Here is a 17,428-nt window from a genome sequence, read left to right as displayed (position 1 = left end):
ACTTCTGTGACTTCTTCCACCTAAATTTTGGCCTCTATTTAGTATTACTACACCTCCTCCTCCCTACTGCTATTACTACTATTACAACTACTACTGCTACTGATACAACTAATACTAATGTTCATGTTCCTCCTACTTTATTATTACTATATTTTACGTTTTTTTTTAATTATTATTATTATTTCTAGGCTTACATCATTTTTTTATTCATAGGCACTAGCACTGCTTCAGCCACTTTACTCACTGCTTGAAATACTTCAGTTACTCCCTGGGTTACTTCAAGTACTGTCTCAGGTACTTTAATTACTTCAGCTTTGGGGGGAGGAGCCTGTTGCCATGGTCACGTCTAAACCTAAAAGTTGTGATTTATTTACAGGCTGGTGCGGCTCGTCCTCTTGTCTCCTCTTCAGCTCTTCTCGGTGTCCAGGCGGAGTGTGGCACAGACATGGCTTTCTTCGGCTTAACAAATTTAGGCTATCAACACCCCATTAGGGATAAAATGATAGTGGCTCAGAGAGGACCGCCTCAGGCTCCGGGTAAGAGGAGGTGCTTTCACTTAGCTAGCGTCCATTCGCCTCTAATGAGGACAAGAGACAAGTTATTTTTTCTTTCCATATATTAATTTGAGATCAGTCAAGCCCACAGTATGAGCATACAATCCTGTTTTAATGACTGGGCAGGACCAAATTGCATCTAGGTAAAAAAGGACAACAACATATCTTTGTTTTGCATTCATTTATATAGGATAATTACACGGCGAGTGCAGTTAACTTCTCCACTAATTTTCATTTATTCATTCGTCATTTTTAGTCGGCCAGTTGGTTTTGTTCAACTTCTTTAGAGTTAAAAATAAAAATGTTAACTTATAACTCACAATATATTTGAAATATTTGCTTAAGAAATCCCTTTTTCCGATTTGGAGCGCTTTTTTGGGTTTGTTTCTATAGACCTGGTTGCTTGATTCTCTCGCGAGATCTGGCAACACTGCCAGTTACCCCCCTAAGATGCATAACTCTGTCCTTAAACGCACCATGAACAGATAATTTCCTTATCTCTGCTTTCCCTTCCCTTAGCCTCACAATATATTTATTTCTTCCTCGAAGAAGATAATGCAAGACACAATTTACCATTGGCTAATGTTGCCTAGCAGCTTGCTCTGGTGAGGTTTCTAACAAACAAGAGTTTAATTTCTCTGAGAAATTAAATTACAAGGCTAAATGTATGAGGATGACTCTTTTTCCATACAATCCACCGTCTCCACTATCACTTCTTTAAGTATTTTACTTTATAGACTGTCATTCTGTACCAGATTATATAGTAGACAATAATTTTACCAAAGTATGTAGTTAGTTAGACAGTACTCATGATATGTAACCTGATGATGTATTAATTTTATTAAATATACATTATTATTTTTTAGTAGGGGATGCAAACCCTAGGCACCATCGTGTAAGTCAAATGCTTTATGTCAGTCCAATGTTGATTAGGAAGTTTTAAAAGTGTAAAAGTTCATATTGACTGTAAAAATAATGGGTGTACTGGTTTCATTGCACCAGTGTAGCCTAATACAGCTAGTGATCACCATACAGTAAAATGTCTCTCCTTACAGATGGTGAGATGAAATCCAGATCAGGATTGCCCCCGCCTCTTGAACGACCACAGGGACCCCTCAGATGTACAGACATGTGCAGTGTTTACAACCAGCCTCTTCCCCACAGTAGTGAGATTCACCACGGGAGTCAGAAACTGTACAAAGATATGGTCAGAAGGGGAGGCACACCCCGATGTGAGTTATAATACTGATAGTGAACTTTATTATAGCACTACAAAGCGCTCAGAAGACATACAGGGAATGGTATAATCAAAACAAATTGAATCATAGGTAGGGATTTGATTTGATTTGATTTGATTTGATTTGATTTGATTTGATTTGATTTGATTTGGAAGTGATGATAAGAAATTGTAAGTTTGGCTCCATCTCTTCCTTAGCTCCTAACCAGCTGTACGTCATGCCTCTGACGGACAGCCAGCAGTACGGATGGCTTGTATCCAAGGACAAGAGTCCTGATTCGTGGACCCAAATCAAACGATTTCCCCTGAAGGAAAGTGAGATGACCAAGTAGGTAAAATGTAGAAGTCTTAACTCTCAATTTAATTTTTTTTTTATGTTATCAAAATTTTTGAGCTTGTTGTCTACTTGTTACTTCCACAGATTTGTAAAACAAATGTCAATGACAGACCGGGAGTTCAGCCTCTTCTAACAGCCTCTCCGGGGCTTTTTCCTCCAGTTTTCATGAGGACACACACACACAAACATTAAACTGCTAGCAGACTCAGTTTTGGACATGATCCATGCTTTGTTTTGTTGCTAATGAGTTTAAGTGAAATTAGTTTTGTTGTCTAGACCAATATACTGCTTTTGATACTATTTTTTTTTTTTTTTTTTTAGGTATTTAGCTATAAGTACCTAACCTGACACTACCTGTTGAGGTGTGAATGTGCAGACTTGTCAATGCCTGGTGGACACCAAATGATGATTTTTAACTTCCTTGGTTAAAGACTATTTTAACTGGTTATTAGAAAAGGTCTAGAAAGCCAGTATTTGCCATAAATCCTCCTGTGACCACAGAGCTGAAAAGATCAAGATGTGCTGCTTTATTGTGGGATTTTACTGTTTCTTAGAGGATTAATAGTGATGAAACCTTCTGTATTTCAGATGGTATTGGATGTCATGTCTGATATCATTGCACAAATGTATTTACATTTACTTTTTTACTTGTGCAATTATTTGTGGATTTCCATGAGTTCAGTGAATCAGTGTGAGTGTGTGTGTTGGTCTGCGTGAGAGACACTCTACCCACTTCTGAAGCAGGGGTGTTGTTTCCAGTTACAGGGTCATTGAGTAAGTCAGTCAACACACACTGTAATCTCAATGGATGCTTTAAAAAATTCAGAGGATGGAGCTGTAGCTTTAAAGCACAGTACACATGAAGTATACATTGAGGACTCCTTGCTGATGCTGTAAGGGGATGGAAAAATATGTTGTATTACTGTTGTATGATGTAATTACATCATCAAACTAAAGATATGATGAAGCGCTGTGGCTATCAGTTGCTGGGAATGCATGTAGGAAGCACATCACCACACACAAGAGCCATTGATTTTTTTTTTTTTAATTCTTTTTCTTCAAGGGGAAATGTTATTTTTCTCTTTGTCATAGTCCTCAGCTCTTCTTGTCCTTCACCCCTGCAAAACACTCCCCTTTCAACTCCTTCAACTCAGGGAAAATACAAATAAAACAAAACAAATACGGAAGGATTCATCAGGCCTGAGCAAAAACACTGTTTCAGTAGTATGGGGACCACCTTCCTCCCCTCTCCTGTTCCCCGAAAACATCCGAAGAATTAACAATCAACACAAGTCTATGGACAGCCAGTAGAAATAGAATACATACAATGCACATGTTAATAAACTCATGTCCATTCTTTAAACTCTCTCTTCATATGAATCACTCCTCATTGGTCACAGTTCACTTGATAAGTTTGTGATCTACAAGCTGCACTGTTCTCTGGTGCTCCTGCTATGCCCCGAAGCCAAATATCATTGCACAGGAGGGACCGATAGCACAAGGCTGCATGAGCTGGCTTTGGTACAAACATGATCAACTGTTAGTGGCCATTGTTGAGAGTGGCAGAAGAGTCAGGGCTGATTCTTTCCAGAAAGACGAGCGGAGTTAAGGGCATCCCTTTTGACAAACCAAGATCACTGTAATGATGCGAATGCTTACTGAAAATTATATTTTGACAAGCCCTCATCCCTTTCTGTCCCTCCATATATCCAGATAGGGTGAACAGGCACAATTCCTGCTCAGTCTTCTACTATGATTTGTTTTCTATTAACTTAAGGCAATTAAACTCAGCAGTAAGTCCTTCCAGTGTTGCTAAAAGACTGACTGGTGGGGGGAAATTAAAACAAATATCTGTGCTAATCTTGCCATGTCCTTTTCACTACGTAGTGTAATTCCAGAGATTATGTGCTGCCATTTGTTATGTCTAATTAAGGAGAGGTTTAAGGCGTGGAAGAGAGAGGTCATCTTAAAGCCTGTCTGAGATTTACAATACTGCAGTAGTGGAATAAAAAAAAAAAAAAAAAAAGTACAGTGAATTACCTGTATATGTGTGTTTACTGCTATGCTTTTGTGAGCATACACCACTTGGGTTCTGCTGCAAAGGCAGCTCATGGTTATTACTATACATGATCATGTCTACCGCCAGTTTAAATACTGTATTGTACATTAGGATTTAACAGCAGAGTAGGTTGGCTGCAGTTGATCAGTTGGTACCAGTGAGCTTGAGCTTTACGTCTGGCATTTTACAAGAAAGCGTGCTGGTCTTTGATCCTTTCATTGGAATGGAATCATCATAATAAGCATAATAATTAATCAGAATCATCATAATAACAACATTAAGAATATACAAATGATGGATACAGAAGTGATACAAAATACTCAACGTTAAAACAAACAAAAATGAAAACAAGATACCACAATCAGACATGCTTCAGAGCGGTTATGTTTGGCAAGAAAGCAGTTTTGTTGTATCATAAAAACCTCACAGTGAAAATAGTTATGCCCCTTCAAGATTACAAAGCACAGTATTCAGTCAAATTCAATATATATCTCTTTCTTTCTTTTTCTTCATCTTCATGGAAGAATCAAACTGTGTGGTACCATTGCATTCAAATCCAATGTTTTCCCCCTGATGGCTCTGGAACGTCTTGATCTAAGTTCCTTCATTTCCTTTTGCACCAAAAATACTTCTTTGAAAGGGAAGGAGCAGTTAATGACAATATACTGTTATGGCTGAAACCAGCTGTCTGTTGGCTGCTCAAGCTCTGAGGAACCAATCTGACGTGGAATGAGGATGAAGAGGATCCTAATCCTAGAATGGAGCTACTCCTACTCTTCCAAGGCAGGACTAAGATAAAAATACAGATTTCCGATTTAACTCTTCATTAATTTTGTCTAGAGGTTGAGGGCAGCAACATCTTCCAGATTGTTGATGGGGTGAGCTCACGCTGTCCGAGTGACAGACGAAATGAAAGTAATTGTACATATTTCATGAAAAACATGAAGCAGCCTTTACTGCAAGAAGTGGGGTGAAAAGACTGAGGGTAGGCCTACTGCCAACAACAGAGTTAGTGATCATTGCTGACTTTAGCGAGAACATATCATGTCTTGCCTTGTTTTTAGTAAATACTTTAGTCTTTGGTCAATATTTTCCTCCTCAATTTATACATATATTCATACACACACAAATATGCATGTACATACACACTTATAAACGTGTAATAAACTGGATATTTGTGCACGTATGTATTCACACTTTTCATAAAGGACCTTTTGCACAAAACATCAAGATTGAAATAAATAATTAATCCAGAAACAAAATATGAGTACCTGTTCATAATTCTTGTAAAATAAAAATGACTGAAAAAACAAAAACAAAACAAAACACACAAAATAAAGAAAAATAAAAAGTAGCCTTATGTACAGCGTTTATCTTCTTTTGACACAGGCTAAAAGGCGTTGTTTTAAATAAACAGACTTTGCATCTTTCAAGAAGCCTGAGAGAGAGGCTAGACATGAGAAAAAACACGTTGTCCTTCAATGTGTACGTGGGCCAAAATGGCTGTCAAACAAGAACATCTTCCTCTCATCGAGAACACTTTTCCCTCTGAAGTCCTAAAGTCTCAAAGTCTCTTCCTCTTTGCTTGGAATTCAAGTGATGGCATTGCTAGTTATTAGCCATTAGCTCACGATGGGAGTCCTCACTCAGTGGTGCTGTGTCCTTGCAGCGGGGATTATCCCAACATCTGCCGCTGTGATGGCTGCTAACTGTTGGGTGGTCCATCATTCAGGAAGTAGGTTGTCATTTCGCCTTTACCTTTGACCTTAACGACTCCGCGACACTCGAGCACGTACCCTTTGCTTGCAAGCACCTGGTAGAGGTCTGTAGTCACCTGTGGGCCAAAGTCCAAAATTACTATGTTGCTGTATTTCGAACTTCACTATATCAAATATGACTATTGTCACTGTTTAATTACAATATATTAGTGCATGAATCCCACCTGTATGCGGTCAGGTACTCCTGTGCTGTCCATACGACTGGCCACATTAACTGTGTTTCCCCAAATGTCATATTGTGGCTTTCGTGCCCCAATAACCCCTGCTACCACTGGTCCAATGTTCAGACCTGGAAAGCACACAGAACAATACATTTATAGTAGTAAATCTGACATACATAGCACACAATGGAGTGCTCTACACAAATCACAGATTAAAAGAAGTAATATGAGGAACACAGTAAAATGATAGTGATTTAAGAGAATAGTGTTTTTGGAACGAAATATAGGCACTATTTCATTATTCAACATTGGCAAAGTGGTTCTTTAACCTGTTTTAGTTATTTAACCTGTTTACTAAGTTACAAGCCTTTGGATCAGTGGGATTCACAAATGATTTGAACATCACCTTTCCTGTCCCTTACCTATCTTCATCTGGAAATTGTTGAAGGAATGCTCATTGATATATTTCATCTGTTCTCTCAGTCTCATTGCGTAGTCCGCCAGTGCAGTAATATGGGAACGGCCCTCCTTGTCGTAGGTGGAGTCGTTGAGACCAGAGGCCGCCATGTAGGTGGAGCCAATAGTCTTGATCTTCTCTAGCTGCCTGTACTTCTCTTCGCTGATGATCTGAGACGAGGACAAAAACAGGCCACGGTTACATTTTGGAAATTACAAATTATAATACATTCTTTGTAAGAGAAGGTCAAATGAGGTGCAAAAACATAAAGAGGAGCACAAATTACAAATGCACACAAAGACCGATGATCCCAACCCTCACCTCATCGAAGTCAGCGATGATCTCGTTGAGCAGCCGGAGACACTCGACTCCCTCGTTGTTGGCCTCCAGCTCCACGTAGAACTCAGAGAAATTGCTGATGGAGGCGAACATGACGGCCACGCACTCACACGACTGGTAGTACAGCTCGTCGTTCCGCCGCTCACGTGCCAGGAAGTGGGCCGCCACGTCCTTGGGCAGGATATTATGGAGGAGGCGACGGTTGTAGGCCTGCAGCTCCTCCATCTCCTCCTTCTCCTCTGTGGCCTGATAGAGGAAGACAGGGAGAAAGAACAGGTTGTTGGAAAACATCTGACAACATCCATAGCTGCTTTTATCACAGATATTCAGTGTGTGTGAATGCAATTTACTGTATGGTATGGTGAGGATATAGAAAAGGCTGCAAATATTTACCTTCGAATAAGCAAAAGCGTTAATTACCTATATCAGTGTGAGACAATTTCATCAATTTGTTGGTCAAATTTGAGTCATTTTACCAGCATGAAGCAGAAATTCTGCCTGGAGATCAGAGACCTGCAGGAGTTTTAACACAGTGGGATGGAGCCCCCTTGTGGATGCTGTATATACCTGTAGTTTCCACAGGAAGTCGAGGCGTGCGGTGGATTCAACCTGCTGGGCGTGCAGGTACAGTGCCAGGACAAAGACGGTGAGGATCACTGGAGTCATGACCCTCAGGGACACTTTGGTCACAACAAATGGGCTGCAAAGTCACGGAGAGGACAGATTCGATACAGATTTTGTGAACTGGAAACAAAAACAAACTGTGAGGTGAAGAAATGTGGGCCTGATAGAGCGTGATCTTGAATGTAATCTTACCACTGGTCTGTAGTTTCATTGAAACTGGACCTACGTGTAAAAACAAGAATTTAAATAGCTGTCAGACTTTTAAAGGTGTGGGAATGTAACAAAATGGTTTGTGGTACAACAAACATTTTGATTCTTACCATTGAGCAGTAGTTTCATTTAAATCACTAGAAAGGAAAATAATGGTATTAGAACAGGGAAAACTCCATAGTGTAAGTAAAATAAAGAGCAGGGACACCAAGACATGCAAACATTTTAAAAGCAGGACAGAGACTTCGATATTGTATTCTGAGAGTGATTCAGCGCATCATAATCCCATGACAAACCCTCTGGAAAAAAACCCTAAGCGTTCATATCTGCAAAAACAAACCATGCACGTCAAGAAAAATGTCTCTTTGCTGTCTACAAGGATCCAGTCGGTGGCACTTACAGGGCATTGGAGGTGACGAAGAGGTCTGCATTGTCCAGCAGGGCTACTTGTGGCCACTCGACCAGTAGCAGAAAGGTGAGCTGGATGAGCAGCATGAGGGCCAGCTTCCCAATGCTGCTGATCTGCAGGAACACTGAGCAGGCCAGCAGCGTCAGCAGCACACTATAGCTGAAATACTGACACACACACACACACACAGCAGAGCAAGAGATCAGAGCTTTATCTAAGACTGATCTTAAGAAACGGGAGGAAAAATCATATCATATTTGGTAGTCATTTTGAAACGGTAGTTGAATGGTAACATGCAGCGCTCTCAGGCTGTCAGGCCAGAGGCTCACCTCAGGAAAGGGACAGGAGGGGCCTTGGCTAGGACAGATCTCCAGACCCCCTTCCACCGACACATTCAAGCTGCGGATCAGACAGGGCGTCACCATGGCAGCAGAAGTGTTCAGCTTCTCGGCAACGCAATCCGCTAAGCTCTTGGTGTCACAGGCAAACTGCAGTCCAGGCAAGGAGAAAAATACACATGCAAGGATAATATAATCAGAACACATGGGACTTGTTTTGCGAGGTTTACAGTATGGCATTGCTGGTGTATGTTCATAGTAAGTGTGTGTCTTTTTATGTGTGTGTGTGTGTAGGGGGGGCTTCTGTTTCTTTGTTTATTTTACCATATTGACAAAGGCAGAGATGAAAACGAGGATTATGGTAAATACTCCAACTAGGGTGCTGTTGGTGCGAGACTGGACTATTTTCTTGGAGACGGTCTGCATTGCAGCTGGAAAGAGCTACAAGTGGGATGAGAGCAATGAAAAATATTCAAACGTTATATATATATGTATATACTGTGAACACATATACGCATTAGTAAAAGCTGTATTTCTGTTTGTCAAGCTCTGTTACCTTGATGCAAGAGTATATGGCACAGATGAAGAGGATGTTGGCGAGTATGATGAAGATACTGATGTAAATTCCCAGCATCACTGGGGTGCTGCAAGGAGAAACGTAAAGAAACATTATACAATCCACACATTATTATTTATAAACTGTTGGGCACATACTGGAGGATCTATGATTCAGTATTTATATTGTTTTCATGTGCATATAAGTGTGTGCACATGTGTGAATTATTACTCACTGTGGAAAGATAACAATCTGTATGAAGGATATGAAGCAGAATACTAGTAGAGTACAGGCAACATAACCTCCGAAACGATCGTCCACTTTCTTTGAATACTGCAAGAAAACAAGAATTAGAGAGTTACATGCTACATATTCCAAGAGAAACCGGCTCCATCTCCCTGCATAAACTACATTTAAGCTGAGGCTTTATACAAATCCAACCTTTTTCTCTAAGCTGGAGGTCTGGAAGGTGAGTAGGAACTTCTTAACATGATCCTTCCTTAGCTGGTCAATGCTGCGGGCGTCAATAGCTCGTCCAAGAAATTCATCTACTTCATCCTCCGGGTTCATGGCCTCCTGAACGCCACGGCTGCAAAAAAGAATGGGAGACAGAGAGAAATCAAGCAAAAGGAGAGAAAAAGACAGAGGAAAAGGGTTAAAAAAAAAAAATCCAGTAAAGCGCTCTGCAACAAAGAAATAGCTAACACTCACGTGTCTTTACTGGACGTCTCATCAATCCCCTGAAGAGGAGAAAGGAAGAGGTGGTCAGAGGGTCAGACACGACAGAGCTCATTATTGCAAAAAATAATAAAAAAAAAAAAAGCTTGCACAGAAGTCTGACGGAAGCTGTTCGGCAGAAGTCTCACCATTTGCCTGAAGACTTTGGAGTCTTTGGTCCTGGAGAAGGTTCTGTCGGGAACCCAGCGCGGCATCAGACCCTCGTTGGAGTTGGCCCTCGTTCGCTGCATCTTAGCCATCATCGCCTTCTCCTCTTTCTGCTCAGAGAGAGCAACATGTTAGCTCGACCAGTGTCTTCTCATTAGACACAAAGTACTTGATCAGAAATACTGGAAAATATTGGGAGTGTCAGTAGTAAAGGACACTAGGACAGGTCTGTATCATTCTAGTTTTTAATTACGATCTGATCACCAGTGCACAGCTCTGAGTGCAGCGGTGAACGGGGCTCAGCGCTTCTTGACTCATCATCTGATCATTCAAACCACCTTCAGAGGTTGTCAGGGTTGATTTGGGCCACATAGCAATTGTAGTGTGAATGATAATGCAGCGGTTTTCAACCTGGGGTCCCCAAGGAGTCCTTCAGAGGGTTCCCAGCAGGTCCCCAGAAAAATGGGGAATATTTTAATTTTCCAAGTATGACACTGACTAGAAGCTAACCCAGTGTGAGAATGTGTAAGAATGACTATTCAGTTCATATGTTTCAGACTCTTCACTGTTAATCTGCCAACTGCAGTATAGACAGGTATGAAATAACAGCACCATATCAGATTGGGATCCCTGAAACTACATCTTATCAAATGCAGGTCAGTGGCCTGATGTGTTTCAGTTTGGGTGTCTTTCCCAAAGCATCCCCAACAACAAGGGAAGACCAAATAGTATTTTGATAGAACAGCTTATTGGCAGTGGCATTTTCACCAGTTAATCTGTAAAGAGAGGCTGGGCTTGTAAATGGACCAGAGGTGGGGAACAGGATGGGTGGGAAATATTGGAGGATAGTGAAAGCACAGAATATAAAGTCGAGGAGGAAAAAGGGATGGGAGACAGTTGGAGTAAGGTACAGAGGAATGAAAGTGAGAAAAGAAAGGAGAGTCGTATTTCTGAGTGTCTGAAGCTGATCACAAATGAAATCACAAGTGATTACTGGAGAGACATTAACTCTACTTGTGATCTGGCTGTTCAAGATGTATGTTAACGCCGAGTGTGAACAATGTTGGTGTGTTTTTGAGCGCTGACCCTTTTCTGGCTGCAGCCGAGGACCAGGAAGGTCTCGATGCTGTTCTCCTTCAGGTACGCGTTCCTTTCCCCCCCGAAACCCGGCTCCACCTCGTAGTCTCCGTTCAAATACTGCAGCGTGGCCTTGGTGATGTGGATCCGCCTGGCAGGAAGGTAAACAGGACTTCTATGTAAGAGTACCTGTGTGTTTGTTTGTATGCATGCTAGATGTGCATGTGTGTGTGTGTGTGTGTGTGTGCACCCGAGGTGTTTTCCCTCACCCTGCTTTGCCGCCTGCCTCCATGTGGTTGGCCAGTGTGACATCATTGGACCACACATCAAACTGCCACTTCCTGAGTCCCAGCACCCCGCAGTGCACGCGCCCGCTGTGAATGCCCACACGCATGTTCACGTTAACCCCCGTCACCTCGCGCACGAGCCTGCGGAGACACAACAAACAACAAAACTTTGCAAAACAAAGACAATAAAATGGAGAAAGTAAGGCTGGGTGATATATATGAACCAAAATGATTAATGTTCATCCATCTGAACCGAAAGGTAACGTTAGGTGGGACATCAAACAAGACACAAAAACTTTAAAATCATAGCCCTTAAAATATTTTATGCTTAATTTTGTCAGTTTTTGAACAAAAAGTTGTCAGTTATCATCCGTTTGAACGGCAAAACAGTGTGACTTGATCATAAAATCACTGGCAGACCCCTACTGACAGACCCCATACACACACACACACACACACACACACTACTGCTACTCACGAGATGGCCTCTATCATGTCGACACCCATCTCCACGCAGCAGTGGGCGTGGTCAGCCCGTGGCTCAGGTAGTCCAGACACACAATAATAACAATCACCTAAAATTTTAATACGTAGACAGTGGTTCTCCTGGAAGCGGAAAATACAGAGCAAGAGAGGACGACAGGGAGAGATTGAGAAGAAAAGGGAAAAGGGAAAACGGGGTTGTTGGGTTAGTCCGAGAAGCAAAACTAAAAACAACTCAAGTGATGGAAGGATTCAGTGAGAGAGGAAAAGAGGCTGCGGCGGCACCTTACCGACGCCAGCTTGTCGAAGCGAGCAAAGAGTTCGTTGAGTGTCATGACCAGCTCCTGAGCCGTGCACTGAGACGCCAAGCTGGTAAAACCCTCAATGTCTGCAAACAGAATACTGAGGAGGAGAAGAAGAAGAGAGGAGAGAGAGAAAGAAAGAGGGAGACACCATTAACCCCTGGCTCGTATTGGAGGAGGTTTACATGGAGACGGCAAGACTCGCTACCGCTGCACCACAGTGCTATCAGTACTGCTGACCTTGAGAGAGGCAGTTAGTTCGTCCTGTATGCCCTATGAAGGAGACTAGTGCAATGTGTGTGTGTGTGAGTGTGTGTGTGTGTGTGAGAGAGAGGGAGCGAGGGACTGTGCAGTGTGTTTGCTCAGTGCTGTAATTGAATGTGTGCTGAAGCTCTCCATCTTTGGGGATTATCTTATCTTGGCTGCTGGTGATTAAGTATTCCCTCACTAGTGTTAATTAGCCTCCACTCTGCCAAACCACTCTACCCTCTTCTGACTCTGTGTGTGTGTGTGTGTGTGTGTGTGTGTGTGTGTGTGTGTGTGTGTGTGTGTGTGTGTGTGTGTGTGTGTGTGTGTAAGCGTGTGCAAGTGTGTAGGTGTGTGCATGAATGTGTGCGAATAATAATTAGGGATGAATCAAGGGAAGATGTTCGTGGTATGTTATGTTTGATTAGTTAAAATATAATATTGTAGCTTTAAAATGCAAAGCTGATCAGTACAGTGTTTACCTCATATAGTTTCCAATTAGAGTGTCTGATATGAAACCTAAACCTACTTTTCAGCAAAACAACAAAACAAAGATCTAACCCCGTGATAAAGACGGTTCAGTTACTGCAAATGTTTTTGTTGACGGGTCATGCTACTGTTGCGCTGGAAAAGTGACTGTGTCCAGGCTGACCTGACATTGTCATGTTTCTGGATATAAATCTTATGGAACATCATGTCTTCTTTCTTGGCATTGATGTCAGCCTTCATCTCCATGGCAACGTGCCTTGGTAACACAGAAAGCAACAGGCGTTCCTGGAAAACAAAAACAACACAGCTATTGTCATTCACAATAATGTCTTCCATCTGCAATATGTCAAGTTGGTGTGTGTGTACGTGTGTGTGTGTATGTGTGTGTGTGTGTGTGTGTGTGTGAGAGAGAGAGAGAGAGAGAGAGAGAGAGAGAGAGCTGTTGCAGTTTTATCACTGTAACAACAGAGTTTTAGACCTGACGGGTGACGGCAATTTGGTTGGTCCTCATTTCTTCAAAGGTCTAGTTTATGTTCAGATTTAGATTTAGGGTTAAGGCTAGAATTAGGATTAGATTAGGATTAGGTTCAAGTGATGTGCAGTTTCTTGTCCCAATCTGACATTTTTGTTTTCCCCACTGAGAGATTCCCAGCAGTGAGTTGGATAACAGGAAAAAAAAAAAAAAAGATGCAGCAGTGTCCTCACCATTTTGCACCAATGTTCAACAACCACACAGGGAGAAATCCTTCATAAAACAGTCAAATGTATCTACTGACAAAAGCCTCTATAGACCAGAATGCAATGCAGCCACAAGGCAAATAAAGGGGCACAGCTCAAGTCAACCTTTTTCACCAGAAAAAAAAAAAATCTTATTTGGACAAACATTCAAAACTGAATTGTGCCAATGACCTTAAACATTGTGTTGTCCCTTAAAATGTTATTTTGGGGGATTTGATTAAACAGTGTCCTCTGATAATTAATAGATTTTTACTTTTAAGGAAAACATTCATGGTTAAAGCCTGAACAAAAATGACCCTGGATCTAAATCAAAGTTTGTTTAAGAACATATTAAAAATGAGTTTCCTCTGGAAATAATAGTGAACACAAACCGAGGCAAAGCAGCTGAACATTTCTTGAAATGACTCGAGCGGTCTGTAAATTTTGGCTGTTTGGTGAAATAGTTTGCTATTTGGAATTGTTATTTTCAAAAAATAAAATACACTGATATTACATAATGCAACATGCAAGCACAGAGGAAAAAAGTAAATAGAGAGTAAACAAATAAATAACAAAATTTTGGACATATATTACAAAAGATAAAAAACGCATATATAGACAGAAGTAGAGAGCAGATGTCAAGAACTTTCCATCTTCATTTTATTGTGGATTTTTGCTGTGTACAACTTCAGGTTCATTATTGTTGTTATTTTTGTTGTAATCATTTTGCTCATGTCCTCGTTTCAAATGTGTCTGAGAAAAACCTCTCTGTTCACTACCACTATTGCTCTCTCCACCTACACGTATAAACCCTCTGCTGCATGCAACAGGTTCACACCTCTTCAGTGGGGGATGTCACAAGTCATGCTGGGAAATGTAGGAAATCGCCAGGCGAAGGAAAAGCAGACTAAGCAGGTTGTGGGAAAGTGGGGCTTCCCAAAACATAAATAAATTTCTGGTTCACAAAATACCTCCTGGAATGCAACGTGGATTAATGATATATACCAACGTGTGAGAGAGAGAATATCCGAGGAGGAAAGTTTATCCAAGATGTATACGTGTGTGTGTGTGTGTGTGTGTGTGTGTGTGTCCAGGCCTACCTGCTGCTGATTCTCCCTCTGCAGGTGTAGTCGAGCCTGGATGTATCCTCTGGTCTCTTGGAAGGCTTGTCTCTGGGAAACCTCGGCAGGGTAGTGGGTGCAGATGCCGATGATGTTGGTGCAGAGGAAGATCAGGACGTTGGCGCTCACCTGGAGAGAGGAGGACAAGGAGAGAGAGGTGGGAAGCAGAAGGATAGCAGCGGCTATGTAGGGAGAAACTTTACATATGAGGTCAAAAATCATGATGATAGCAGTGGAAAAGTAGCAGCACCATAAAAGTCAAATGCATCTCAGATTTTTTTTTCCTGTAGCTGTTTTGTTTTTCTGCTTCTTGTACAAAAATGTTTCATAAATCACAAAATTAAAAGCACACAGGATGAGGTAGACAAGTTTTAAATGTGTTGACCAAAATCACTGGCAGAGGGAGATGTTTACAATCCTATTAATTTTCTCACAGAGGAAAGAAGCTGGGATCCAGATGTCATTTTTGTGGATTTAAGCTTATGAAACATAGCATGCATTAACCGCACGCTGTCTGCACTTGCCCAATATTTATTGTAAATGCAATGTTTCGGTCAAAGACCTTCCTCTGGCATGTGGATTTAAGCTTAAATCATGGTAAAACTGTCCTCTGCTTGACTCATACAGTATCATTAGAGAGTGGTGGAGATATATGGCATGTTTTTAGATGTTTTACAGGAAAATGCCGCCTCAAAGGGGGATACAAAAACACAACTGTGACAATGACAAATTTGTAACGCAAAGTTTGTAAATATTCATTTATGATATCAGTGGTATGAAATTCATTCTCCTCTTTGCATGTATTGTCCAGCATTTCTTTCCCTTATCTCCCCTGATAGCACAGACTTAGACAAATATGCAGTATGTGCCATGTCGCTGTGATTGAAAGACGGAAATATATTCAGTTATGAATCAGCTCATGGAATGACAAGGAGTAGGATGTCCAGCAGAAACCTGGATATTCTCTACCAAAGCTCGTTATATGCATGAAATATATTCTGAAATGCTCTATACAGCCTTAGATGCACATACAGGCAACAAAATATTAACATGTTACATGCAGTATGTTTTCCCCTGGCAATTATTTTCCATACTTTTTAATTTATTGATCTAATTTATGCATTCTTGCTATAAATACTCTTTGATTAGACCTGACCAAGGTTCCACAACACTCTCCCACACACTTCCACATCAACAAGCACTCCCACAGACACACAAACACAAGATTTCCAACATGTTCTCTCATTTCCTCTGGCAGGAAATGATCCTATTCGTGGGATCACTTGTCCCCTTTGCTCCTCACAGTCCATTGACCACCTAATAATTTTTGCAGCATGCTTTTCCTCTGCTGTCAGTGTGGACGCAGCGGTGCCTCCATGGGTCCTGCTCTGCAATGATATCCCCCCAGTGTACCGAAAGGGTCCCCGGCTACATCGTGGGAAATGCTGTTGGTGCTTGACCCGTCACGGAGCCATTTCCTTTAAAGATGTGCTCCTGTTTATAGCACGAAAGTGGAGCTCAACACTCCAGAGGCTACTTATGGACACTAACAAAGGCTGAGTATGCAGCAAAAGGAAGCCCAGCAATGATACATCCTGTATCAAATACCAATAAGAGCAGAGAGGTGGTTTCACATTTAATTGCAGGACTTGGGCCGGACTTGGGTCTGATGGGGTTTTGCATATCTTACCCTACACTTATAGGATGACAGTATTGCGGCACAAATATCTTCTTTGTACATCACTGCTTATCTATCGCTGATATTCATCGTTAATAATAAAATTCAGGTGTAGGGACTGTTGTTTTTTTTTTTTTGAAGTTCAAAAGGCAGCCTAGGTCTGGTAGAAACACTGTACAGGTGAATCCTGACACCTTCTGGATGGAAATGGAAACACAAGTAATGTCATTACCATACCTCACTGTACATTCACATGTAAACACACACAATAAATAAACAACACAGGATGAGAAAAAGACATACTGTGCTATCAATATGTACTGATGGCTGGTAACGTATTTCAAGATGAATCCAAGGTTTGGATTTTGGGTTGGGTGCAAATGAATTACGTTTATGTTGTTAATTTTTCTATTTAACTATTATTGGCCGGTGACACAAGGGAGAGGGCGTGCAGACTGACAGAAGGGCAAGAATGGATGACAATGAATGAGACGATATTGCAGATAGGCAAACAAAGGGCCATAAGAATGGCAGTGGGGAATAAAGGTGACCCAAGGTGACGAGAGTCTGCCGAGCATCACGGGAACAAGAATAGAAACAGAACGGGTATGGCAGCTAAGCAGATGAGTTAAAAAAGAGAGCAAACAAGGGGTGGAGTAATAAAAATAGAACAGCGGCATAATGGACAACGCAGATAAAATGAGAGACTGACAGATGTTAAAGGACAGGAAGGAAACTGTGGTGAAGAGAGAGCGAGAGAGGGAGAGAGAGAGAAAAGGAAGGAGACAGACAATGAGAGGATGACAGAGTAAGGAAAGCGAGTGGGGTCTGTAAAGCAGAGAGAAAGAGAGAGAGAGAGAGGGAGGGAGGGAGGGAGCTGGACAGATATGGGCCACAGTGACATTAGGCAGATGGCTCAGAGTGCTCAGCTCTGTTTACATTACTCTCACTGTTCAAGCAAAAAACAGCCATGAGACAAAAGTGAGACCTGCGGCATGATGTGTGTTTGCAGGTGAGTGCCTCCTGCAGCTTTATATGTGTGTAGCCCTGCCTCAACGTGGATCTACATGTTCTCTAGATACAC

General features: G+C 41.5%; 1 protein-coding gene across 1 annotated transcript in view; it reads right to left on the bottom strand.

Annotated features, from left to right (window-relative positions):
* Positions 1–3,158: 3,158 nt before the first annotated feature.
* LOC115361536 (adenylate cyclase type 6) overlaps positions 3,159–17,428 on the bottom strand; it is a 33,477-nt gene continuing 19,207 nt past the window's right edge. The window contains exons 4-24 of the mRNA XM_030054947.1: positions 14,646–14,795; positions 12,992–13,113; positions 12,082–12,193; positions 11,787–11,914; positions 11,291–11,449; positions 11,031–11,172; positions 9,926–10,054; positions 9,771–9,799; positions 9,501–9,648; positions 9,295–9,392; positions 9,060–9,147; positions 8,828–8,944; positions 8,495–8,653; positions 8,157–8,332; positions 7,867–7,893; positions 7,739–7,768; positions 7,490–7,622; positions 6,905–7,168; positions 6,549–6,753; positions 6,130–6,254; positions 3,159–6,021 (exon numbers count right to left, since the gene is read on the bottom strand). Coding sequence (XP_029910807.1) covers positions 5,893–6,021; positions 6,130–6,254; positions 6,549–6,753; positions 6,905–7,168; positions 7,490–7,622; positions 7,739–7,768; positions 7,867–7,893; positions 8,157–8,332; positions 8,495–8,653; positions 8,828–8,944; positions 9,060–9,147; positions 9,295–9,392; positions 9,501–9,648; positions 9,771–9,799; positions 9,926–10,054; positions 11,031–11,172; positions 11,291–11,449; positions 11,787–11,914; positions 12,082–12,193; positions 12,992–13,113; positions 14,646–14,795 — 2,670 coding nt within the window. The 3' untranslated portion in view covers positions 3,159–5,892. The remainder of the gene's footprint in view (positions 6,022–6,129; positions 6,255–6,548; positions 6,754–6,904; positions 7,169–7,489; positions 7,623–7,738; positions 7,769–7,866; positions 7,894–8,156; positions 8,333–8,494; positions 8,654–8,827; positions 8,945–9,059; positions 9,148–9,294; positions 9,393–9,500; positions 9,649–9,770; positions 9,800–9,925; positions 10,055–11,030; positions 11,173–11,290; positions 11,450–11,786; positions 11,915–12,081; positions 12,194–12,991; positions 13,114–14,645; positions 14,796–17,428) is intronic.

Source organism: Myripristis murdjan, chromosome 7, assembly GCF_902150065.1.
Source record: "Myripristis murdjan chromosome 7, fMyrMur1.1, whole genome shotgun sequence".
In the NCBI taxonomy this organism is placed as follows: domain Eukaryota; kingdom Metazoa; phylum Chordata; class Actinopteri; order Holocentriformes; family Holocentridae; genus Myripristis; species Myripristis murdjan.
This window is presented reverse-complemented; position numbering and strand designations above follow the sequence as displayed.